This window comes from Diplotaxodon limnothrissa, linkage group LG16 (genome assembly GCF_057381915.1).
Source record: "Diplotaxodon limnothrissa isolate DT_005_m linkage group LG16, D_limnothrissa_male_GT1.1, whole genome shotgun sequence".
NCBI classification, from domain to species: Eukaryota; Metazoa; Chordata; class Actinopteri; order Cichliformes; family Cichlidae; genus Diplotaxodon; species Diplotaxodon limnothrissa.
In genome coordinates this window covers 15,800,186-15,826,685 of record NC_140611.1, presented here as the reverse complement: position 1 = coordinate 15,826,685, position 26,500 = coordinate 15,800,186, and the positions used below count along the sequence as shown (strand labels likewise).

The 26,500-nt window shown below is 41.5% G+C and overlaps 1 protein-coding gene across 1 annotated transcript; it reads left to right on the top strand.

The window, feature by feature from the left end:
- Positions 1 to 26,385, top strand: itga4 (integrin alpha 4). The gene is made up of 29 exons (XM_085374186.1): positions 1 to 275; positions 1,745 to 1,930; positions 2,346 to 2,464; positions 2,690 to 2,790; positions 4,076 to 4,208; positions 5,544 to 5,611; positions 5,908 to 6,043; positions 12,899 to 12,984; positions 13,124 to 13,186; positions 13,264 to 13,404; positions 13,681 to 13,786; positions 15,933 to 16,027; positions 16,894 to 16,984; positions 17,068 to 17,113; positions 17,376 to 17,530; positions 18,609 to 18,763; positions 18,887 to 19,039; positions 19,726 to 19,802; positions 20,144 to 20,285; positions 21,103 to 21,204; positions 21,509 to 21,585; positions 21,829 to 21,918; positions 22,099 to 22,186; positions 23,787 to 23,894; positions 24,057 to 24,182; positions 24,277 to 24,402; positions 24,485 to 24,583; positions 24,694 to 24,813; positions 25,012 to 26,385. The coding sequence occupies exons 2-29, from the start codon at positions 1,758 to 1,760 to the stop codon at positions 25,111 to 25,113; spliced, it is 3,078 nt and encodes a 1,025-aa protein (XP_085230312.1). The 5' UTR covers positions 1 to 275; positions 1,745 to 1,757; the 3' UTR covers positions 25,114 to 26,385.
- The last annotated feature ends 115 nt before the right edge of the window (positions 26,386 to 26,500 follow it).

Sequence of the window (26,500 nt, the reverse complement as noted above, 5' to 3'; positions counted from 1 at the left end):
TTTTCTGTTTTTAACATTCAAACTCTCTCGTCTTAGTTCTTCTTTCGTACTGCACGTGTTTGCCCGAATAAGAACACACAAGTCTCGTGCGAAGCCGGTCCACGCACGAGACTCTTTAGGAGACTTGGGGAGCAACAGGAGGATTTACGCACGAGCGAGACCCGCGGGGAATAATAAAGTGGATTTAACGGAGACGTCTTTCACGCGCTGCGGTTCTCCTGAGTCTGTCAGCCCCTGGACCTGTCTGACCCGGGATAACAGCTGTCTGACCCGGGGTAGGCTTTCTGCTGTCTGAGCGGTACAGTAAGCGAAATGTGGACCGTTTATACAGTGAATGACTGATAGAGCTGATGAAGAATCAAACAATGCTGAGGAGTCAGGCTGAAAAAAATATTTCTTTGTTAACGGTTCAATGAGTCTCTAAATAAACTGGTAATAATGGCAGCAGTCGGTAAAGTCATAACTCTTCATATGACCCAAAAGTTTGGGGGTCCTCGACATTGGAAACTTGACAACAGTGTGTTTGAATGTCTGGGACCATTACTTATAGTTTTTAACTAGCTGTTATTAAGCTCATGTTTATTTAGAAAAGCGTAACTTTGTACTTTACTCTGTAAGAGCAACCACAGCCCAGCATGATTCAAACAGGCTAAAATAAGCAAATTAAGATGAATAAACAAATCCAGAGAAACAAAAGCACAATGAAAAATAGATTTTGCAGTTTTCCAATTTTGGAAAATCGACTTGATTGAATTTTTTTGTTCACTTTTAGACAGGAAGAAAGATTGGCAGCACTCTCACTCACTCTTTCTCCTGCTGTATAGATTAGGAAACAGCCAGATGACAGTTAGTTGAGCTTTGCATATGGGCTGGAAGCAGGGGGAAACTCATAGCCAGAGCAGACAGCAGAAACACTTAGATTTTTTGCACTGATGGAAAAGTAGATGTAACTTTTCTTTAATTTAACCTGAACAAATTAAGTGATTTCCTCTGCTTTCAGTCTGTGGTTGGATATAAGCAACCACTTGCTGTGGTTTTTTATAAAACCAGACACCAGAGTACTTCACAAGGGTGTGTCTCCTAAGTAACTCTGAGACTGTCTGACAGTAGATATATATCAGCATGGGGTTTTTTTTTTTGGTTTAATCATCCGGTTATCTCATGTCTAGACTCAGTGAAACATTTAAACATCAAAAACTCATCCTTTAATTAGAGTGCATTTTGTTATTTACATATGCCAAAACTCAGGCTGACATACTTAGCGTGCTAATAGTCTGTGTACTGTGGTGTTAAGTAAAGTGATGCATGCTCGAATTAAACATACTTTGTTCTCATCTAAGGTATTGATTGATTAACTGCTCATGAATTAAGTAAATTGAAGCTGATTTTATTATTTTTTTTAATACATTTTCTGTTATTTGTTGGGAAATTACAACAACAAACAAGTCATTTGAAGTGAGTGAGAGGATGAACCTGTGCAATTTCCCCTTTTTTCAATAAAGTCCAGTTAAATGAATTACTGATGTCCTACAGTGGAAACGCTGGTAATAACCTCACACTTGTGGAATGCCACATTTTGGGCAATCGTCACATAAATCCCACTCAGACACAACTAAACTGTGAAAAGAAAAATCTGGGAAAAATCTAAAGGAAACTTTAAAGATTTGCTTCAATGACCAACTGTGTAGCGATAAAATGTAAATTGCCGTACTCATTCAGCATAACCTCTGTTTTCTTCTCGCAGTTTGCCCTCCATCATGAAGGTCTCCGCGGCCAGTGTGTCTGCACTGGTCATGGTCTTAGTTCAGACCCTGGTTCCTCCTGCTGCAGGATACAGTCTGGATCAGGACCACAGTCTGGAGTTTAAAGGCCCGCCTTCCTCCATGTTCGGATACTCAGTCCTGCTGTATCGCCACAACACAGAGAGCTGGTCTGGATCACTACTAGTATTCACATTATTGGTCTACTAACAACTCACCAGCCCCCTCCAACCCTAACCCTGACTTTTGGTCTGTTTATCTACTACTGATTGTCCACTGATGTGCCGTTGCTCATCGTAAACTACATTTCAAAGAATGCTACATGCTAGTACCTCACTCATGCAGTTTAAATTGTAAAATAACTCACAGCTGTTTTTACAGTCTTATTCTAATTGATTTAATTGCCATAGTAACGCTCCGTAAGCTGCCATCTTCACACAGTATCACTTTGTGTGTGTGTGCCCACACCAGTTAGCCAGTTCTTGCCAATGAGAGCAGCTCTTTGATGCTTCACACACAGATGCGATTTAGATACTTGAGACAAAGACAAAACCAGTGCTAAATGCCTCTCTTTCCCTCTTTTAGGTTAGTAGTTGGAGCGCCAGTCGCAAACACATCCTCCGATCATTCAGTGTCTCCAGGAGCTGTTCTCCGCTGCAGCATCACTGCTGCTGGACCCCGGAAATGCCACCACATGACTGCTGGTGTGTGTTTTTGTCAGCCTTTGCGTTTAGTCTTTTCCCCCTGCGTTACTCCAGCTGTTGATGGAGATGAAACTCAGATGAGAGATGCAAGTTCAGCCAAAACATCCTTTATTGTGCTAGTGTTATAAACACATATATTTAATAAGTCTGGATGTACTGTAGATGCTATATAAGGTGAGTGAAGGTGATATGCTGACAGTCAACCACGTATCCATGTGTATGCAGATGTGTCTTGGTGTGGAAAGACGTGTGAAGCCGAGCAAGATCACCAGTGGATGGGAGTCAGTTTATCCAGACAACCTGAAAAGGAAGGGGGACACATCCTGGTAACGCACACACACTCTCTCTGTGCTACTTAGGTTTTTCCCCCATGTTATTGATGCTCAATGAGCGACACTAAACACGTTTTTCTTAGTTTTATCATCTTCGTTGGTTCAGCAGTTTCCTCAACATGATCGTTGTTGTGACTTTGGTGTTCTTGGTGGACTTTCTGAAACACCATTTGGACATAAAACACGTGGCCTGTGGCAGTTCTGTCAGACAAACCTCGAGTTTTAACAAAATGCTGTTCACCATTCTGGGTGAAGAGTGGTTTTTACAGTGTGGCTGTTCAGAAAGGCTGTAAACTTTTGGTATTTCCAGTGAGGTAGGGCAGCATGCCATAAAACAGACACCATCTAAAAGACTGCAAATGCCAGCAGATAAGAGTTCGCAGTGCTTAATATTTCAGGGCTAGCGATGGTTGGTGGTGTGCTTTGAAGGCATGGTGCACATCATATAATTATATAAAAAAGGTATTTTTTAACAATTTTTATGGAAATCCCTTTTAGTGCTGGTTATGTAAAATAACTTCGCTGTATCATTCAGCATTTCAGAGGAGCCATTGTGCTGTTAGGTTTGTTTGATGCTGGGAAAGTGGTAGGTAGTCAGACTAGATTAGTAACATTACCAATGATGTCCACAATTCAGCGCTCACTGAGCTATTAGCAGATCCTGCACACTTAGGGATGTGTCTCTTTTTTATTATAGTGACAAATGAATATCCTTTGCACTCCCTGTTTTACTCTATTATGATTCACAACATGAAGCAAAAAGAGGGAGTTAGAGAACTCAGAGAAACTAATCCAAGGTGCAGGGTCACTGTAGAGAAACCGTCAACGCACGTTAGAACAGTATCATAAACAAACTCAGAGGTTATGGACTCTTATTTTTTTAAACAAAAATCCATTTTACATCCAGCTTTATGACAAAGAGTCAGCAGTCATTAAACAGCAGGTCAGTCACTTAGAAAGCCTGAAACATTTGCACAACAGACAGCAACATTTGAAAAGCCTGAAGGCATTTCTGTTACACACAATGGAGGCAGTGATGTGATTGAGAAAGTATTTACAGCACCAAATGTCTCCTCACTGTGATCGTCTGTGTAGCACAGGGGGGGAAAGAAGCAAAGAAACATACAGGAAAATGATAATGTTCAACACACACACACACACACAGTTTTTGTTACAGTGACTTAGGTCATGGGAACAACAACACTTTGCTGCCAACGTGTGACTTAGTAATGAGTGCATGTCACATGTTGTTTGTGTGTGTGTGTTTGTGTGTTTTCAGGCCTGTGGTCACCGCTGGAAGAACGTCTTCTACTCAAAGAAAGATGGTCAGAACAACAAGCTTCCGAATGGGGTGTGTTATCGTTTTGGCAGCGACATGAAAACTTACAAGGCTATGACCCCCTGTTACAGAGGTACACACACACGCACACATGCTGCTCTAATGGTTACACTTATTCCTCTCTTCCTACTAGAGAGAACAACTTTTTGACCTAGCAACCTTTTGTAGAACAGGGTAAAGAACTACAAATTACATGATGTCAATAAAGGTCACAAACATACAGTTGTCATAGTAAAACGAAACTCACCTGCTGACATTTCTGTGGTTTTACATATCAGGACATAATACAAATAAAGTGGCACGTCTTAAAATTACACAGTGATATTAATTATTTAACAGCTATTAAGTCAAAACAGACACAGTCCTGATTTTATAGGAATTCAGAAGGTAATTAAGAGCCAGATGCATCAGACGTCGGCAGTTTGCTGGTCTGGAGCTTTGAGGTGTGTGTTAACACAATGCTCAGGAGAAAAGACATCACAATGATTTTAGAGAAGCTGCCCATCAGTCAGGGAAGGGTTCATTTATTATTACACTGAGAGAGTTTATTCACAAGTGGAAAACATTCATGACAGCTGTCAGACTTCCCAGGAGTGGACGTTCCAGCAAATGCACTCCAAGGTCAGACTGTGCAATGCTCAAAGAAATTACAAAAAACACCAAGAGCTACATGTCAGACTATGCAGGCCTCAGTTAGTATGTTAAAAGTTCATAACAGTGCAATTAAAAAAAGACTGAACAAGGATGACTTATTTGGAGGGAGAGAAAATGGGACAGTGCTGAGTTTGGCAAAAACAAACAGCATTTCAGCCCAAACACGTCGTAGGAGTATTCTAGAGTCAAACGTGTGGACCTCTGTCCTATATTTAAAGCCTGTACCAAACTGGATCATGTAGTGTCCCAAACGCAACAGAAATCTGCAGCTTCATGGCTGACAGAGGAGAAGAATCATAGTGTTACAATATCCAAATGTTCAAACCTCAAGCCGACTGAAACGCTGTAGCAGGACTTTAAGAGAGCTGTGCATGAACAGCCGCCCCAAACCTCAATGAAGGGAAACATCTTATAAAGCAGAGTGAGACAAAAAGACTCATGAAGTCTTTTTTACTTAGTTTTTCACACACTGCTTCTGCATTTTGTCTTCATTTTTTGTTAAATAAGTAATGTGACAGTCCAGTATGTTGTGTTATTGTACATCTCAGGTTATACGTACCCAATTTTAACATCTGGTAAGGACTATTTTTTATTTTGCTTGTTATTTTTAAATAATGTCCTGATATGTAAAACCATGACCGTGACTGTAGCGATATGAATGTGTGTGCATGTGAAACCAGCAGCTGTTCAGCTGCAGAGGGATTTATTCGTTTGTTCACCTTCACCTTTTGACATGCCTGTGTGTCTCCTACAGACCACCAAAGGAAGTTTGGGGAGGATTATGGATCATGTCAGGCGGGTATTTCCAACTTCCTGACAGAGGTTAGTAACATAAACCTCTGTTAAAATCGTGTCATCCCCGTTTCCTCTTGCAGACTGAATGTGGTCCATCCATGTTTTAAAAAGCCATCTGCTCTCCTCTTGCTGCTCCTCAGGCTATGAAAATGTATAAATTCAAGTTTTTTTAAAAAAAAAAGAGCAAAACTGTGACATGATCAAATCAGAAGTACAATTTTAAAGCAACATATGTAAGAGTCAATCTAAGATATTCAGCTATACATATAATGCAGCTTAAATAAAGTCATCACATTATAATATAGAGGCTCTCTCTTTCTCAGGATCTGGTCATCATGGGGGCACCAGGGACATCTTACTGGACTGGTTCAGTTCTGGTCTATAACAGCACCAGCGGGAAGATTTCAGCCTACCTCGATAATGACAACACTGAAGCCGTCAAATTTGGAAGCTACCTGGGTACGTAGTCCACGCGGCCCTCCACCAGCACTGCTGATGTTAGCCCGCTTCCAGAATACAGCTGTTACCTACCGGTGTTGTGCTTTCACCACAAGCCTCATCAGAGAGAGTCGGTCTGTGCTTCTGTCCCTTCCTTTAAACACAATTCTCCTTCTGCGGCTTGGATTGACAAAATGTGAAGGTGAAGCTCTTTGATTGCTGTTCACTCACATGCTGTAGCCACCATGTGGGGGTAAAAAGTCTCACGCCCAAAAGGAGATTCACTGACAGGTGTTCACATAAAGCTGATGTTGGTCAGAAGACTACCTTAGTTCCTGTTCATGCAAACATTTCCTGCCACTTCACACCAACGCCGCTGAACACCGGGATTCATTCCTTGCTGTGAGACTCAAACAAAGGAAATGTTCTGTGCTTTGTTAAATATAGTCTGATCTGGTCTATAAGAGACAAACCTATACAGATTTAAGGATAAGTTTTAAATAAAAAAAAGCAAGAAGAAGCAGCTTCCAGGATATGCTATCACTAGTACAGCTGCTCATGGCTATGCTGTGTGCTGTGGAGACATCATAACAGGTCACACAGAGGTAGCACTTTTTCTGTCTGTGAATATGATACTCACCTTAGTTTCACTTCAGTGTCCAACTTAATTTTAGTTACAGCTACTGTCATAGATTTCCTTCCATCATTTATGGAGCTTTCACAGAGACGTGAATAATAGAAACAAAAACATTGAGAAGACTCTATCTGGTCATTATTTTACTGTACCTGTTAAAATGATTCCTCCTTACTACCAATAAGAAAACACCATTAAATTAAACTAACAATTAAAGCATTTTTGGCTTTAAGAGAGAGGAACACTGGCTTTTTCTCTTTCTCTTGTGAGATCTGAAGTTGGTGTAAACAGCTTTAGCAAAGGAAGTGGCCAAACAGCAAAAGCTGATTAAAACACAAACCGTAGTTTAGTGTGAGTTCACTTAACCTGCACATTCATTAAAATGTCGAACTAGCTTTGCTAAAGTCAATAAAAGTATTCCAGGTGGAAGTTAAATTTGGAAATGTAAGTAAGTTGATATAAACAGACTTTATGCGTTCAGTATTTTGCTTCCCGGGAGAACCAAGTTTAAGCTTTGTTAAGTATTTGGGGACAAACACGTAGCTTTGGTTTCAACGTCATCTGGTTATATGCGTTTTGGGCCCTATATATATATATATATATATATATATATATATTAGGGGTGCAACGATACACAAAATTCACGGTTCGGTTCGGTTCGATACTTTGGTGTCACGGTTCGATATTTTTTCGATACAAAAAAAATGTTCATGCCTTTTTAATTTGTCATTTATTAAAATTATAAATATATATTTTAACTCAAAAGTACAGTTTTTAAATTTAACCCTAACCCTTGTGCGTGTTTTTTATTTTGACAGCGAATGCGCACCTGCGGACCACTTATGTGCAGCCCTGGTTATTTAGCTCGTCATATTGCAGACACAGAAATTCTTTTGTCCATGAAACCATAAAGCTGCACTTTCTTTTTGCCTTATAGTCTGATTTGTCATAACTTTTCCGTTTTGTGGTAAGCTTTTCTTTGGCTGTCACTTCTTCACCCTGACCTGGCTCAGCAGAACTAAAATATATATCTGTCTGTGAAGGTTCTCAGTCATCCAGGTCATCGTAGTCAAATATAAATCCTGCTGCTTTTACACACGCACTCACATAAGCTCAGCGATTCTCTGCGCGATCAACCTCTCACATGTTTAAGCTTGCTGCGGGAGATTTCACTTGTCATGTTTGCATAGTAAGCTAACGATTAATAAGACGATGTCAGAGGAATTGGTGCACAAATGATCATCACTCACAGATCAGTGCTGTCGCTCTCTATACACAGTTCGCACATTGCAAAGTGAAAGCAAAAAAACAAGCGCAAATTCAAACGCGATTGCAATATGTCACATATTGACAGTGGCTCACCGATGCCAATGACATAATTACCCAGCTACATTTCTGAAAGAATGCAAAAGCATTGACATATATTTTTCCTTCCTACAATAGCCCGACAGGCAGGGAAGAGATAGATTTTGGTAGCCCGACTGAAAAAATCGCTAGCCCCAGGACGTCGGGCTAGCGATATTGCGAGCCCTGTATCTGATTGAGGAATCACTCATCTTTGGAAAAGAGAGTTTATTACAGAGAAATGTCTCTTTCCAAAATAAAAGCTATACTATCCGCTTCTTCTGGGCTATATTCTCAGCAGCATATTAAACATATATAAGGAGAATCATGTGCTAACAGCTGTCTAAATGACTCGGCTAAAGTTAGTAGCATGCTTGCTTTTTTTTCTGCTTCCACTTGTCTTTGCACTAGGATGATGTCGGCGTAAATGTGCAGTCATATTCGTTGTGTTCCCACTAGTGCTTTCAGGTTAATCTCGTTGAAATGACCTTAACGCCACAACACAGCAAATCTCCGTTAACGAGCTACCCCTGATAGCCCCGTGCATGGGGCACGTTAACGAGTTAACTGCGCTAACACACTAGTTCCCACCCATGTAATTGAGCATTGCGTGGCACATCCAACATACTGTTTTACTTTAGTCCATGACTCGCTTACCTTCAGGGTCATACGTCACATGAAAACCAAAATAATTCCAAACGCCAGATCTGAATGAGGGTGGGGGAGGTCCATGTTGCAAGAAGAGCTTAACTTCTGTCTCGCTAGCTTGCCCTGCGCTCTTCCTTCTGACGATGCTGTCTGTGTTGAGCGCTCAGTGAATCTGCGTTTGACTACTCCGCCTAGGCTGCACTGTCGACCCTAGGCGGAGTAGTCGAACGCAGATTCACTGAGCGCTCAACACAGACAGCATCGTCAGAAGGAAAGTTGATAAAATAAATTACAAATTTTGTATTGTTCGATACATATGCGTACCGAACCGAAAGCACTGTATCGAACGGTTCAATATCGATACGAATATCGTTGCACCCCTAATATATATATATAAAAAAAACACCCAGCACGCCCCTGCGGGCGGTTTATCCTTCAAGCTCGGGTCCTCTACCAGAGGCCTGGGAGCTTGAGGGTCCTGCGCAGTATCTTAGCTGTTCCCAGGACTGCGCTCTTCTGGACAGAGATCTCCGATGTTTTTCCCGGGATCTGCTGGAGCCACTCGCCTAGCTTGGGAGTCACCGCACCTAGTGCTCCGATTACCACGGGGACCACCGTTACCTTCACCCTCCACATCCTCTCGAGCTCTTCTCTGAGCCCTTGGTATTTCTCCAGCTTCTCGTGTTCCTTCTTCCTGATGTTGCTGTCATTGGGAACCGCTACATCGATCACTACGGCCGTCTTCTTCTGTTTGTCTACCACCACTATGTCCGGTTGGTTAGCCACCACCATTTTGTCCGTCTGTATCTGGAAGTCCCACAGGATCTTAGCTCGGTCATTCTCCACCACCCTTGGGGGCATCTCCCATTTTGACCTCGGGACTTCTAGGTTATACTCGGCACAGATGTTCCTGTACACTATGCCGGCCACTTGGTTATGGCGTTCCATGTATGCCTTGCCTGCTAGCATCTTGCACCCTGCTGTTATGTGCTGGATAGTCTCTGGGGCATCTTTACACAGCCTGCACCTGGGGTCTTGCCTGGTGTGATAGACCCCAGCCTCTATGGATCTTGTACTCAGAGCTTGTTCTTGTGCTGCCATGATTAGTGCCTCTGTGCTGTCTTTCAGTCCAGCTTTGTCCAGCCACTGGTAGGATTTCTGGATATCAGCCACCTCCTCTATCTGCCGGTGGTACATACCGTGCAGGGGCCTGTCCTTCCATGATGGTTCCTCGTCTCCCTCCTCTTTCTTGGGTTTCTGCTGCCTGAGGTATTCACTGAGCACTCGGTCAGTTGGGGCCATCTTCCCAATGTATTCTTGGATGTTCCTTGTCTCATCCTGGACTGTGGTGCTGACACTCACCAGTCCCCGGCCCCCTTCCTTCCGCTTAGCGTACAGCCTCAGGGTGCTGGACTTGGGGTGAAACCCTCCATGCATGGTCAGGAGCTTTCTTGTCTTTATGTCAGTGGCTTCTATCTCCTCCTTTGGCCAGCTTATTACCCCAGCAGGGTACCTGATCACGGGCAGGGCGTATGTGTTGATGACCCGGATCTTGTTCTTACCATTCAGCTGACTCCTCAGGACTTGCCTGACCCTCTGCAGGTACTTGGTGGTTGCAGCCTTTCTAGCGGCCTCTTCATGGTTCCCATTTGCCTGCGGGATCCCCAGGTACTTGTAACTGTCCTCTATGTCTGCAATGTTGCCTTCTGGTAGTTCAATCCCCTCAGTTCTGACTACCTTCCCTCTCTTTGTTACCATCCGACTACACTTCTCCAGTCCGAACGACATTCCAATGTCATTGCTGTATAGCCTGGTAGTGTGGATCAGTGAATCGATGTCTCGTTCACTCTTGGCATACAGCTTGATGTCATCCATGTACAGGAGGTGGCTGACAACTGCTCCGTTCCGTAGTCGGTATCCGTAGCCAGTCTTGTTAATGAGATATATATATATATATATATATATATATATATATATATATATATATACAGTGTGCTCTCATCCTCATAATCATAAACGACAGAGATAACCACGCTGTCGCCACCCATTGGTTTGCAGAGTCTCGTTTTAAAGTCTTGATTTTGCATTTTGGCGCTAAATTATCGGCACGCCACGTTATCTGACTTAAAGCAAACATTGTCACTGCTGATAGCTGCAGGAACTAAAAAAAGCTCACGGCTTCACAGTGAACATGTTTTTGGAGAAACTGAGAACTTGCCCTGTGGAGTTTTCTTGTATAAAAAAAGTGTGCATAGCCCAAACGTTATTTTATTTATTGATTGTTCTTTATTGTAAAATATTTGCAAAGCAAATTTAAAGTCTAATTATTACATTGATGTTGGCTTAATAACTTGAGTGCCTTTGCTGGTAGACTCCTCCTTTTGTTTGTGCCTCTTAGATCAGCAGACTTATCCAAAAAGATTGGCAGGAATACGTGTCATGACACCTGCATGTACACATTTACATCCCGTGTTGATGCATTGTTTTGCACTTTGTAGCATCATTCCTGTATGGCACAGACATGTATGGTTAGTTTATCTTGTTATTCTGAATATGTGCCTTATACCGCCGAATCACTATACTTTATTAATCCTTGAGCAATTTAGGTGTGTATATAGTCTGATGACGAAAACTTAAACACACACACACTCGCACACAAGATTATATACAAATATACAATATAAGTTACGCATGTTGAAACTGACAGGTGAAACAACTGAAAACGGAGATCATAACATCGCATTTGCATTTGCAGGGGGTGATTAGATGAACATAGTAAATACAAAAATCAAAGGAACTGAGATCTATATATTTTTCTAATAACATATAGATCTTAATCTGTAAGGATGTTGGTGCAGATTGGCCCATGTGTTAAGGAGGATAAAGGGTACATATAGACATGGCATAAGTCATATTTATTCGTGTTTTCATTTAAGAAACCAAGAGAAAAAACTTCGAAAAAACTATACTAACGCATTTTAGCATATGCATCACCTCTCAGCGTTCATGAGAAACAGGAAGCCAAGCAGAGAGGTGCTATGTTCTGAAAACTGTAGGTGAAAGCATCTTCAAGGTTCTCACGGGACGTAAAAACCACAATTACCAGTGGTGAGGAGCTGCTGAAATGACAATTATACAAGCTCAGACTGCAAAATGGTTTCTTCTCACTTATGATGGGGGTAGAAACTTTACTGAGTTTTGTCTTCAGGCCACTGGTGTATGTGGTTATGTGTGTGTGTGTGTGTACACAGGAAACAGTTTCAGGAACTTTTTTTTTTTTAAGCCTGTGGTTGTTTTTGACTTTTTCGTGTCTGTGCATTGCCACACACAAATGGTTTACCTCAGTATAGGTCGACCACATGCCAAACCTGATCTGAAACCTTAACCAATAAATCTAATTTTCACCACTGCTGGTAAAATTGTGTCAACCAACAGACTAGTTTCTACCTTATTTTGCTGTTTCAGGTTGATGTACACTTTGTAAACAGTTTTTATACAGTGTTAATAATATGAATGACATAAGGATTTATTTATTTACACTGAGAAGCAGAAGATTAGCTTAGCATTTAAGTCTATAAATGGGGTAGGAGCTAGCTGAGGTCTATTCACAAGTAAAAGAAATATCCAGTTTTCTCTAAAGATCCATACTGAAAACATTTTAGTCAGGAAGCACAGTATCTGGTAAAAGTTTTCAACTGGGAAGTCCAGCAGCCACCTGTGCGGTGGAAATACGTAACAACATAGGTTAGCTGTGAACACAGGCTTGTGCCAAATGAATGAGCAGAGCTCTAATGGTTCCTTCCCTGCTTCACAAGACATTTCCTGAATCGGTTGCTCTAGAATCACTTACCAAGTGAATGTGTACTTGTACAAGTGTACTTGTGAATTATGTGACATGCCTGCATACTCGTGTGGATCCTTGTGCCCACAGCTACGCCTCAGTCATGTGAAAAAGCGCCACACTGTGCAAATAGCAGTTTAAGTAAAAGGACAGAATTGTTATTATCAGGCAGAGTATGACAAACATAAGAATATCAACATTTTTTAAACTTAGTGGAGTATTAATATTAAAGTAAACTTCACCCAGGCACTCTCTCTCTGTGTTAGCCCTGTGTCAGACTGGTGACCTGTAGCTGGGATAGGCTCTAGCCCCACCGCGACTCTGATAAGGATAAGCAGATGAGAATGAATGGAAACTTTACCCAAATTAAAGTTTACCTAAATTAATCATGTGCCATGCTGTTGTTCAGGCTATTCTGTTGGAGCTGGTCACTTCCTGAGTCCTGCAAGTGTGGAGGTGGTGGGTGGAGCTCCACAATACAATCAGAAGGGAAAGGTAAGACCTACCTGACTTGCAAGGGCTGCACCGCCAGCCTTCGGCGCATCTTTGGTGCAGTGATGTAAAGATTTCTTAATTGTGTTATGTACAGCAGATGTGATGTTAAATTCAGTGACTGTGTGTATACACTGTGCAGGTCTTCATCTTTACAGTAGACAACAGTGTGCTACAGATTGTCGCCCAAGTCTCTGGAAAAGAGGTATGAAGCTCCTTAGCATTAATGCTCCCCATTCAAAGCAACCGCCTGCTTAGCACTTAGCTCATGTCTTTGTGTAGCTGGGATCCTACTTCGGCTCCAGTGTTTGTGCGGTGGACCTAAATGCCGATGGATTGTCAGACCTGTTGGTCGGTGCTCCGATGGCAACGGGCAACGTGAGAGAAGAAGGGAGAGTCCACGTGTACATCAACCAGGGGCAGGTAGGCAGGAACACTGAGCATGGTATTATTTTACTGTGATGCTCTGATGTGTTGATTGTTTCTGCTGTCGATCCTAATTTCACAGTTCCATACATCCATGTATAACGAGTAAAACTTTCCCTGAAGAGATGAAAACATCTGATTTATGTGATGCTATGAGGACGGGTCTTTGTGAATTAAAAATAAAAGAACCTGATCGTGAACACAGACTTTATTTTCTTTCTTTCTTTAAACTTTCTGAGATGACCTGTTAACGTGTCCTGTGTCCTTTCTCAGGCAAAGCTAGAGGAGCAGTTTCAGTTGACTGGCAGCAACGCCTACGCCGCCCGATTTGGAGAGAGCATCGCAGACCTGGGAGACCTGGATGACGATGGTTACCCTGGTAGGGATCACACGCCGACTGATCTAGAAGTTGTTGTTTTTTTTTTTATTGGAGCAAGCTTTGGTATACACAACACTGCTGATACTACTACAACCAGAAGTACTGAATATGTGACAGTTAATGCTAGAAGTTTATAAAATCTTCCTTCTTATGCTTCTGAAGACTACTTCTCCTATAAATACTTTTAGTATTAAAAATACATTAAAGGAAATATATATACCAGTAAAAATAAAGATAAATCCTGATGGCAGTACTATTGCAAAATGTAAATATCCCCTTAACTGTCTTAGTGCAAAAAACGTGAAGTCTAAGTAACTGTTGCTTCAGATACTACTAGTCCCACTGCTAATATTACTGCTGGTGAACCTGCCTGCAAGTACTATAACTATTCCTAGTACTACAAATAACAGAAGATTTTGTACTGCAAATAAGTACTATACTTAAACGACTCCTGCTTTTACTGTTTCTGCTCTAGCTACTGCTAACAGCACATGCTCTGCCGTTGCTTCAGTAGCTGTCACAGTAGCACAAAAACCCACAGTGAGCAGCTGTGGGTTCACTTGTGTGCTCCAGGGCACCTTGAGAGTGGTAATTAGAGAGCTGCTCTCTTTACTTTCTGCACAGATCTACTGCATTAGAACAAACATTAGAAATGCTACTACATTACTTAACTGGCTGTTGAGCTACATAACAGAAAAACATGCATGTAGTGATGATGTATTTTAGGTGCCTTACAAGCCAACCAACTACTTGAGACTTCCTGATAAGTAACACAACGCCCTAACACATACATCAAGACCCCTACCTTCTGTGTGTTTGTGTGTGTCTGTGTGTGTGTTTGTACGTGTGTGTGTTTGTGAGAGGGGTGGAGGGTGTTATTATGTTCATTAAACGTTAATGACATACTGTTGTTGCTCTGTAACTGAACATGCCCTCTAATCTGCCACAGCTAGATAAAAGGGTGTGTGTGTACCCATGGTCTGGGGACACACTGTATCTGTTCACTAACACACACACACACACTCACACGGTGGACCCACCTAACTTTTGGAGAAAAAAGGAAAAGTTATAGTCATGAAATTTTACTATGAAGACTGATTTCAAGTTTAGCGTTACAGTAAACTTGGAAATATTGTAAGGCAAGAAATAAATGTAAATCAGTGTGCTGATGGCTGAAACAATGGAAGTATCTCTGACTGCATTAGTGTGTCCATGACCTCAATATTTTAAGGATACTTTAGTTAAATATTAAAAGACCATACTAGTGTTTACTCATGTTTATATACTCTTGCATACTTTTATCCATCTGAAAAAACAAGAAAGGACAAAAATTACCCTGTGAATTTAAAAATTAGTTTGTTAAAACGTGTGAAAATTTTATGTAAAAAGTCACAAGAACCAACGACTACTTTGAAGAAAAGAAATCAAAGATGAGGTTAGGCTGAAACAGTGCTGTGAAAAACAATTTGTCCCATCCTAAAGATAACCAGAGTAAATACAAATGCAGATTTTAAAATATGGTTCATTTCACAGCCTGACAACGATCGGTTACATGCAGGAAGTCCAGCTCTGGTTAAACCAAACCCAAAAAGTACAAAACGAGGCTTTTTGGAGTGGCCAAGCCAAAATCTGGACTCAAATCTGATTGAGATGCTTTGGCTGTTCGTGCTTCAAAACCCTGCAGTGTATTCTGAATAAATCTGACACTTTGAGGTTCTGCAAAGAAGAGTGGATCGAAATTCCTCCACATTGATGTGAAAGACTCATTGCCAATTGCTTGACTGCAGTTCTTGCTGCCAAGGGTGGCACACCCAGTTATAAGGCTTAGGGAGCAATTACTTGTTCACATAAAGTAAGTTTGGATAAATTTTTTCCTTTATTAAATTAAATCATAATTTATGTTAAAAACAAACTATATTTTAGGTTTATTCAGGTTTTCTCTGACTAATATTACAATCTCTTTGATGATCTGAAAAAGTTAAGTACAAAAGTGTAAAAATAAAAAAGACAGAAATCAGGAAGGGGATGAACACTTTTTCATGGCACTGTAGGTTGGTGACAAGTGAAAACAAGAATCCTTTCAAGTATATAAATACAAAATTGTGTGTGTGTGTGTGTGTGTGTGTGTGTGTGTGTGTGTGTATAGATGTGGTGATTGGTGCTCCACATGAAGACGACCTTAAAGGAGCTGTGTACATCTACAACGGCAGAAAAGAGGGCATCTCATCAACTCCATCCCAGGTACAAACTGAGCAAAAACCTCCAGGGCTGAAAAAAAGAAAAACTGCAGGTTCTCAAATGAAACAAGATATGAATGTCCCAATTTTACAACAGAAGTAAACATGTTTTCAGCTTGGTACAAAACAAGGTTTTGTTCTCTAAATGTAATTCCCCCAAGATGTATCTGGGCAAATTGTTATATAACTCACCTGTTTAATTTAGAGAATAACGTGTATGTGGGGGACTTACCTGTCTTTAAGTGACAGGCAAGGGCTATAATGAGGATGACGTGCAGGTAAAAATGTCACTTACTTACTTTTTACTTACCAGTGCAATAACACGTCTAACAAAAATGCAAAATCTGACCTGATCCCCTTGCAGTCATAGCTCAAAGAGAGATTCATAAATAATTAAATACAATAGATAAAAAAATAGAAGAGAAAAGTAGCACAGATCCAAGAGTTAAAGCTATGAATTTGGACAAATCAAACCAAGACAAATGATCTATTCTTTCTTTAAGACTGAGATCAGTAAAAAATCAGAAAAGATATTAACAGAATAATAACCAGTGTGGGAGTTATACTAATGATAAATCCCCCCAAAGTATAAGAATATTATGAGACATTTTTTGGCCTTTTTAATAGCACAGAGGAGAATAGACGGGAAAACAGACACAGAAATGGATTAGGGGAAGAAATGCAGCAAAGAGCCACTGGCTGCTATATTTGGCCTTTTGGCATACTTGCCTGCACATGCTTACATTAGTACTTATATCCTCCTGTGCTTTTAAGTAATATCATTACACCAGCTTTCATGGTATATATGGTTCATATATAAATACAGGCCATTTACCATTTACCATGGTATACCTAACATTGTGCTTTCAGAGGATTACTGGATCCACCCTTGGCCATGACCTCAGGATGTTCGGGCAGTCACTGAGCTCTGGCATTGACATTGACGATAACGGTTACAAGGGTAAACAATTCTGTGCCAAAACTTCTGCCATATTTGTTTCATTAGATCGTTTTAAGCAGGCTGAACCCGCTCTGTCTCTGCAGATGTGGCAGTTGGTGCGTTCCTTTCTGACTCAGCCGTGGTTCTCAGGTAAGTCGTCACTGAAGCTTCCTGTTGAAACTTTACCCAAAAAGACTCCATCTGTAGTTACCGTCTTCTCATAGTAGTGAACAGGAATGTTTTTTTAATGTATGTAGTGTGCAAGAGAACCAAAAGTGTCCCAACATCTGTGGAAAATAAGGTGAAAATAACAAAATCCTCCTGCTTTATTTGTTTTCAGTTGTTTTCAGTGATTCATAAACCCCAGTCTGCATGCTGTGATAATTTCTCTGACTGTGTGCTTGTGCTGCAGGACCCGTCCAGTGATTCAAGTGAACGCGTCTTTGATCCTGCCGGAGCAGATCGACGATCGGATGGCGCTGTGCCGAGAGCTCAAGCATCCAGCTCCCTGCTTTAACGTTACCATCTGCTTCAGTGTCCAGTCCAGACATTTCAGGGGGCACATAGGTACTGCCCTAATTGCACCTCTTTAGTGTATTATCTGTTAATTTATAAAATTTAAAAGCTACCTATGTTTAAAAGTAAACACCAATCAAGCACATCATTAGAGTCAGTGACAGCAGGTGGATGTTACTCACCGAAACACTCCACAGCAGCAACTGTCCCCAGTGGCACCCAAAGCCTAAGCAGAGAAATCCAAATGTCCCCTCTCCCCAGCCACCTCCCCCAGCTCATCCAGGGAAACGTCGAGGGTTTCCCAGCCCAGCTGAGAGATATAAACTGTACATTAATCTCTGGCTCTCTTCCGCAGCGTGTCTTTAGTCCCCACACCCCCAACTGGTCACAGCAAATGCTTGCCACACCCTGAGCCTGGTTCTACTGGAGGTTTCTTCCTGTTAAAAAGGATTTTTTCCTTCCCACTGTCGCCAAGTGCATCTGATAGCTGGGGTTTTCTCTTTATTATTGTAGAGTCTTTACCTTACAGTTTTTAAATTAATAATTGTGCAGCATGCCCTAGGGCTACCCCTGGGCCTCCTCCTGGAAGAACATGCCTGCAACACCTCTCCCGGGAGGCGCTGAGGAGGCCTCTTAGTCAAATGTCCAATCCACCTCAACTGCCTCCTTTCAGTGTGGAGGAGAAGCAGCTCTACTCTGAGCCACTGTCGAGTGCCTGAATTCCTGACCTTATCTTTAAGGGAGAGGCCAGTCTCATTTTCGTCACGTCTCCTTCACTGTGCAGCCCTTGTGACCATTGGTGAGGGTGGGGACATAGATTAACTGGTAAATTGACAGCTTTGCTTTTCCACTCATCTGAACATCTCATAAAAGAATGTAGTGGTCAGCTTTATGTAATCGGTCAGCCAAAGCTGCAGAGTCACACTCCTACTGTCCTTATCGTAAAATACATAAATGCAACCTTCCAGCCGTTTTCTCTTTCTCCCTCTATCCTCTTCTACAACAGCAATGTGCCTAATTGCAGTTTCAGTGCTGGGATTGGATGATAGCTTCTCCAAATGGCAACATTTGTTTTGCATAAAGTGTACAGCCTGATTTTTGAAGGTTGTTTCTCTCTTCTCTTTTTCAGATCTTCAATATAATCTGACCTCTGACCTCCTCCATAAACCGTCCTTCCCACCTCGGTTCTATTTCCACGGTAACGGATCGTCCAATATCACAAATGAGCGTGTACGAGCACGACAGGGGCATCTCACTTGTGTGGCCCATGTGGCTTACCAAAGGGTAATATACTCACCCACTGTCTATTTTGGTCATATTAACATATGATGCACTGATTGGATTAACAGCAGTGATGCTAAAATGTTCATCTTTCCTCCTCTGAACCCTTTTTCTTTCCTCCAACAGAAAGATGTGAGGGACATTTTTACTCCGGTTCAGTTTGTGGTTTCTTACAGTCTCAGGGAGACAAACAGCCGCAGAGCCTCTTCCACATCCTTCCCTCCGTTAAAACCCATTCTGCAGCGGAGCGCAGGACACCGCAACACCATCACCAGCCAGGTATCAAGCTAACGTACAAAGACCCAGCAAATAACAGCTAGAACAGCCCATCATGCACACAGTAATCAATATCTATATTTATAAATCTGCTCTAAATAAAAATGAAAAATTTCTACTTGCAGTTACAACACAATGAATTAGCTTAATCAGCTATAAAAGCATAGACGCATAGGTTTAGCATACTGCTAAACTAACACATTAAGCCATCTGCAAATTATTATTTTTTATCTTTGTTCGACCTTTGTGTATCAACAAACTTTGTGTATTGCCTATCCAGATGTGCTTTCAGCTGCATCTCAGCACATTAACACCCTCCTGCTGTGTGCGTCCCCCACATGTTGCTCACACTCATAAAGCAGTGCAGGAACAGTTTACAAGTAGGAATTCACAGGTGGAGTTAGTCATCAGAGGGTTTTTATTGAACCTCTCAAGTTGTTTGATGTTATTTGTCAGTGCGCCCCAGGGCAGCTGTGGCTACAATGTAGCTTGCCGTCACCAGTGTGTGAATGTGTGTGTGAATGGGTGAATGACTGAATGTAGTGTAAAGCGCTTTGGGGTCCTTAAGGACTGAGTAAAGCGCTATACAAATGCAGGCCATTTACCATTTATCACTGAAGTAACACGATCGAAATGTTTATTTATTCTCACGGCTGCCGCTAACCCGCTGCTTCTTTTCTTTCTCTCAGACTCGTTTTGCTCGTTCCTGCTCCCTGGTGAACTGTTCGACAAACATGCAGCTGTCAGCTCATCTAGTGCTCCCACAGTAAGATCTCTCACACACACACACTGCAGGGAGCTGTGTGTGAATGACAAAAAAAAACAACAACAGGGAAACAACCGGAATATACGTGAAAAAAAAGGAAGAAAAAAGGATATCAAGCTGTTGTGTTTGCATATTTTTGTGTAGAGAATGAATGTGTGCTGTATGCTGTTGTAATTAGTAAGTGCCAGAGTTGCTGGTTATATTCAGCTTCACACTTTGGGCTCCTGAGATCAAACTGTAAAAATCTGCAAGTTAAAACCAAAAAAGAAATCAAAAGTATTTCAACAGTAGAGAAAGTTTGATTCTGAGCGATGCTTGTTGTTTGTCGTGTTTGTCTTCAGTCAGCAGGAGTACTTTGCGCTGGGATCCGGGCAGACTATCATGTTGAAAGCCTCACTGCTGAACTCTGGAGATGACGCCTTCCTGCCACGACTGACGCTACGGTTGCCCAGCAACATCCACTACATTAAAGTACTGCAAAATGTGAGTCAGACTTTCAGATACCCTCTCTACTTTTAAGATTTGGCTTAAATGTTTCCTTTTTAACAAAGCTTATAGTAAGGGCTGGATCAGGTGACCCTGAATACTCCCTTAGTTAAATTCCAATAGGTTTAGGGAGGGGTTCCCATAATGCACCAAGTGTTTTTCTTTACACACCTCACCTCTCTCACTCTTTATGTGTTTATACACAATTTTGCATCGGTTACTAATTTTAATCTCTTATGCCTGGTTTCTTCCTGTTAAAGGGGAGTTTTTCCTTCCCACTGTCGCCAAGTCTGATTTCTTGTTCTGATTGTTCGGTTTTCTCTCTATTACTGTAGGGTCTTTACCTCACAAAGAGCCTTGAGGCAACCATTGTTGTGATTTGAAGCTATATAAATAAAACTAAACTGAATCAATAGATAAAATGGTGTGTAGCTTGTGTGTTTCAGGGTCATTTTCAGGGCTGTTTTTAGGGCAGAAAAACATACCTACCGTCATGTATGTACTCCTAAATGGTCCTGGCTGAGTAAGCTGCCAGAGGTGGATGCTGATTGGGTAAAATGAGAAAAAAGTGCCATCATTCTTAGAAAAACAGAACTCTATTTGAGAACCTACATGAAGATGAACAGCAGACTGCTGCTCTCTTAGATAGTGTCATCAGCAACCATAGGCAGATACAATGGACAGCAGTATGTTTCATGGCTGGTCTTACAGTTAAAACTGCTGTGTAAACAGGTAGTCACACAACTGTTAAATGATCATTGTCAAAATTATAATACATAACAAAACCAAAACAAGTCTGCTTCTCTTCAACCAGGAGGACAATGTGGTCAGATGTGATGTCACACAGGAAGTCAACGCTACAACAGTGGGTGTTGACTGCAGTGTGACCAGCTTCCTCCTTCCAGCGCACACCCAGGTAAGCCCGAGCTAATTGGAGGTAATCACACACTGATCACTTACTAAAATTATGAGGAACCTGAATGTCGTGCTCCAGCCAGCTATTATGGGTCCTCAACTTCCTGTGGTCCACATATCAAAGGTCAAAGCGGGTTCTTGTGCTTTCAGTTCTCTATTTTTCCTCGACTTATCTGTTTAAAATATTGCAAAACGATCTGGTGAAACGGACCGCAGCTGAGTAGAGATTCCTGTATTGTGTAAAAAAGTTCTAGCAGCAAAAATCATAAAGAAGGAAGATGTTAAGTAATGTTTTTTTCTTGTAGCTGAATATCAGCTTTCTGTTGGATGTCAACCAGAACAGCACACCTGGACAAAACCTCATTCACGTCAACACCAGCAGGTAAATCTCCTCCGCTCACCTCATCATTTTTCTGAGGTGAGTGGGCACCTCACCTATGACAGTAAAGCAAACAAATGTATGAAGATAAAGTGTTATTGAAAAAGGAGTATGCAGAATGCAGGTTAATGTGAACATTTAAGAAGAAGAAGAAACAATAATGAATATGAAATAGCTTTATAGACTTTTAAACCTTGAATCAAACCATCAGGGAGTAAAAATATGTGAAATTTATTTTCTCTGCAGTGATAACTATGAGAGGAGGGAATATCTCCATGACAACTCCATCAGCCTCACCCTTCCTCTCAAATATGGAGTCAATGTGAACATCCACGGGTGAGCTCACCTTGTTGTGCATTACTATTATTTGCTTTGTCAAAGGCTTTTTTGGGGTGTTTTTTTTAACCATGTCAGTGAAATTCATGTGAACAACATTTTTTCCTCAGAGTGCAGAAATAAAGGATATCTTTAACTCCGGAGAACTAATCCCAATGCTTTCTGTCTGCCTGTTTACAGTTTTGTGACTCCCTCCTCTTTTGAAGTTAGAGATGAAGACTTGATTTCCACTAACTGCTATTCAGAAAGCTTCAATTACACATACAAGGTAGGTCAGCCTGATTCAGAGGGTTTTTTTTTTTCATATGTGATCAGACAGGATGCAAACACACTTCTGGATGCTTTAAATACCAAACAAGCAAAACAGTAACAGATGGAGCTCATTGAGGTTAAATTTAACATTTGACTTTGGTAGACTTGTACACATTTGCAGACAGTTTGATTTATGTGTATGTCTGCCTGTATGTATGTTATAGTAATACTAAAAATATTGAGTGTGTTCTGTTAAAACATGTCACTGAGCTGAGGCAGTATAACATTATAATACGATATTTTCCAATTTTTTTCCATTTTATCCTGATTAAACAACAGAGAGCACATAAATGATACTGTTTATGTCAAAATTTGATTTTGTGACCAGGACAATAAAAAGCTACTTTCGGCTGCTCCCATATTCACAAGGGATCGTCACACAGTGCAGCTCTGTGTATTTGATTTAGGCAGATTTTTAATGCCGGATCTTCTCGTGAGAGCAAACAATGATCTTTTTTTAAGCAAATTTAAACCACTACACCATGACAAGCTTTATTGCTGATCACAAACGCAAAGTTTAAAGAGAACTAGAAAAATTTGCATTTCCTGCAAAAATGCTGTGTGGATGCTGTAACGCTGAAGCTGTCTGCTAAAAATAGCCGAAAAAGCTGAAAAGTAGCAAAACATTGTAATAACTTTGCAGAAGCATAAGAACTTAGCAAAAATGTAATTACTTAGCAGAACTGCAATAACGTAAAGAAAACATAATATTGGCAGAAATACAATAACATAGCAGAACTTAGCAGAAATATTGTAAATATTATATATATAAATATATTTAAAAAAACTATATAAATATGACATATTATATGTGTACTGGCAGCACGGTGGCATAATGGTTAGCACTGATGCCAAGAAGAAGAGCAAGAAGGTCCTGAGTTTGACTCCACCATCTCCACCCACACACACACACACAACCCTGATAAGCGGAAAAGGATGGATGGACTTATGTACTGAGTTTATGAAGAGTTAGATGTGTCAAGGTGGGATGTTGTGACACACAGAAGTGTCACGACATTAGTTGCATGACCAAACTTATTTATTTAAGAATGTAGGTCAGCAAATGAGGAAACACAGAGATCACGGTGCGAGTTCTGTGTGTCACGGCACTTTCAACAGCATATAGTCAAAGAAAATGGAATAGAAGAATGACTAGTTTGGCCAAAATAAAAAATATATGCAGCTGTCCAAAAATACAATTTCATATGTGAAGCTAAAACTTCACAGCAAGTCCAATTTCATCAACACTGGTTGGAGAGTTTAGGAAAGTGGTCATCTGTAAGTTGGTCATTTCTGGTTTCAATTAGGAACCTTTGGTCTTAGTAGTAGTAGCACATCATAAAACTGGAGCCAATCAACAATTTTTTAGCAACTCTTTAAAGGGAAGTGTTCAGAACCAAACAGGAAGTTGTTGCTATGTTTGTGCTCATTTGGTTTACTTTCACTGGTGCGCACACATCAAAAGGTGAAAAAGCGCAAGGTAAATAAACAGGGCTCTTGATATGAACACGTCCTTGCCTTAGAGAGTCTCAGCATCTTGTTCCATCTCCTTGCAGGTGTTAAACTCCGGTCCCAGCAGGTCAGTCGACACTGTGGTTGAAATTGCGCTGCCGAAGATCCTCACACCTTACCGTCACAGGCTGTTGCAAGTGGTCGATTGGCAGGTACATCAACACAAACATCGGCAGTGGGTTTGACACTTAGGTTCTGTGTGATTTCTCATGTGTCATGGCTGGAATTGAGGTGAAACAAGCCAAGAGCGTGAGAAAAGTTATTCGTAAATGGCGACAGAACAGACCGTACTAACACATGAATTCTCTCTGCAGTCGTCTCAAGGCGTGTGTTACATCAGTGACACAACTGTTTCAGTCATCGACGACTGCAACGCCCCTCAAGCTTCCTTCATCAAACAACTCATCTTCTTCTTTTCGCCCACCTCCACCCGTAGAATGGTACTCAAACACAGACACACACACACATAAAATGTAGTCTCTCAGATATAGCTTATGCAAGGGTGCAAACTTTAATTTTGTTCTCTATGTTCAGTTTTGTGGCCGCACCGATAAGGCTTGTGAGTGGTTAGTGTGTCGCCTTGGTAATTTGGAGGCGGGGAGAGAGGTCACCATCCAACTGGAAGCCAACCTGAATCCTGCCGTACTACGGCAAGCTCCGGTAACACACTCGCACGCAGGTGACTGATTTCACTGCATTTTGCCAGAGTTTCTGGTCCCTGATGCCTTTCTCTGTGTCTCAGGGTCGCCATGGGATCATGATCCTGGAAAGCATGGCAGTGATGTCATCACCTAAACAAGATAATAACACCATCCTGATCCAGGATCATCCTGTAGCACAGGTAAAACTCCCCTGCAGCCAATCAGAACACACTGCTGTGTGATCCGAGAGTCTGGGCTTCACAGTTGCCGTGGTGCAGCAATGTTAAAGATGTATGTTGCACATTTCCAGGTATTGGTGGAAGCAGTTTTTACCCAGAAACCCTCAGCGATGGTGAAAATCTTCATTGTCGTTGTCAGTTTAGCCGTGGGGTTAACAATCCTGGCAGCTCTCATCTGGTGTCTGTGGAAGGTACTCAATTTTTGTCTTTCAACATAAACTCATTTTTGTGACAATTCTCCCAGCAATAACTGGTGTATTTTAACAATCTACCATCTTGTAAAATATCATGGCTCAGTTCTGCGGTACTGACCAACCACATTATGTTACAGTTTAATGTTTGCAGTTGATACACAGGCTTCACCTTTTCTTCTTCTCTTTGTCCGTCAGGCTGGATTCTTCAAGAGAGAATTACATCATAAGGAGGATGAGTTCAACAGAGACAGCTGGGACTTCGTTCCCAAGCACAGCAAAAGAGAAAGCACTACCTAACCCAGATTGTTCTCTCTGCCCGTGATCTGACCCCAAGGTGGAGTTCACATTGTACCTATGAAAGAGTGTTCATCATGCCTCGGTCTTACTGCAGCACTGTGAACGTCATCGGTCAGTGAAATCCGCCTACGCTCCGAGGGTTTGAGTCTAACACGTGACAGTGAACGCCTCCTGAATCTGACTGTGACCTTTTAAACTATTTTGCCGACATGCTTTCACAAAAAGGAACCAGAGAAATCCAAAGACCTGAAAGAAAAAAGACTGCAGCGTTCGATGGATAGAGGATTAATTAAAAGGGAAGTGAACCGGAAGTCATCAAATCTGAACCAATTGGAAAGCCTCGGAGCTTCCTGGGATTAATGACCTTCATTTTGACTCTTCTTTTTAGGAGAAAACAAAACAAAGAACATCACTTTCTATGATCTCAGGTGATTTAAACTTTGCCTCTGATTGGCTCGTAGCTCTGGGAAACCTTCCTTTTGTCTGTGTAACTTATTTTCTGAATTTTGTTCACCTGCTGACCAACACACACACACACAAACACACAAAGAGCTAACTCACTGGCAGTGCTGCATCATTTGACGCCTGTGGCACACACTGGATGTCGTCCAGCTGGAGGAAGAAGGTGATGGCTGCTGGGATTTGCTGGTAACAGGGGTGATCACTCCGTTTTTTGGCTCCCACTATTTGTTTTGGGATGTGTCTCCTCTGCTTAAACCAGCAAATTTTTATGGCACAATCAGCTCATCTGATGCAAATCCACACATTTTTGTTTTGCACAAAGTTAGTTCACTGAGCCAGCAATGTTGACCACTGGCTGGATACTCCAACGTGGAGGACATGATCAGCTTATTAGCGCTATCTGTTTTTACCTACCCTTTTGCTTTTGCAAACTGCTTCACAATAGAGGAACCTGAGGGCAGTTTTGATGTAGGATTAATAGAAATTTCAGGGCAGAGGATTGAAAAATGAGCAGAATGCAGGATCTTTCTACAGTGAATCCTCCACTGTGCTGCCTCCTGGTGCTATGGTTCCTTAACCTTCCTGTGAGCCTGATTTCACACTTGTTTACAGTTTCTCTGACGCTTTGGAAGCCATTCAGGGAAGAAGAAAACAGGAAGCCATGCTGGTATGTGGAGGGAAAAACAATGAAAACAATGTACAGCCAGATCAGCACAAGTGCACCACGCAGGGCAGCTAGAAATGAGCATTTCTCCTCCACTCCTCCTCCTTTTGGGCCCAGGAGGGTCAAACACACAGAATCAAACATAATGAGGCATGAAGGCTCTTTTAATGTGGTAACAATCACAATGTGATGCCCATGAAAAAGTTTGTCCTGTGGGAGTTCTTTAAATTAAAATTAATACAAATAAAACAAGAGAGGAAA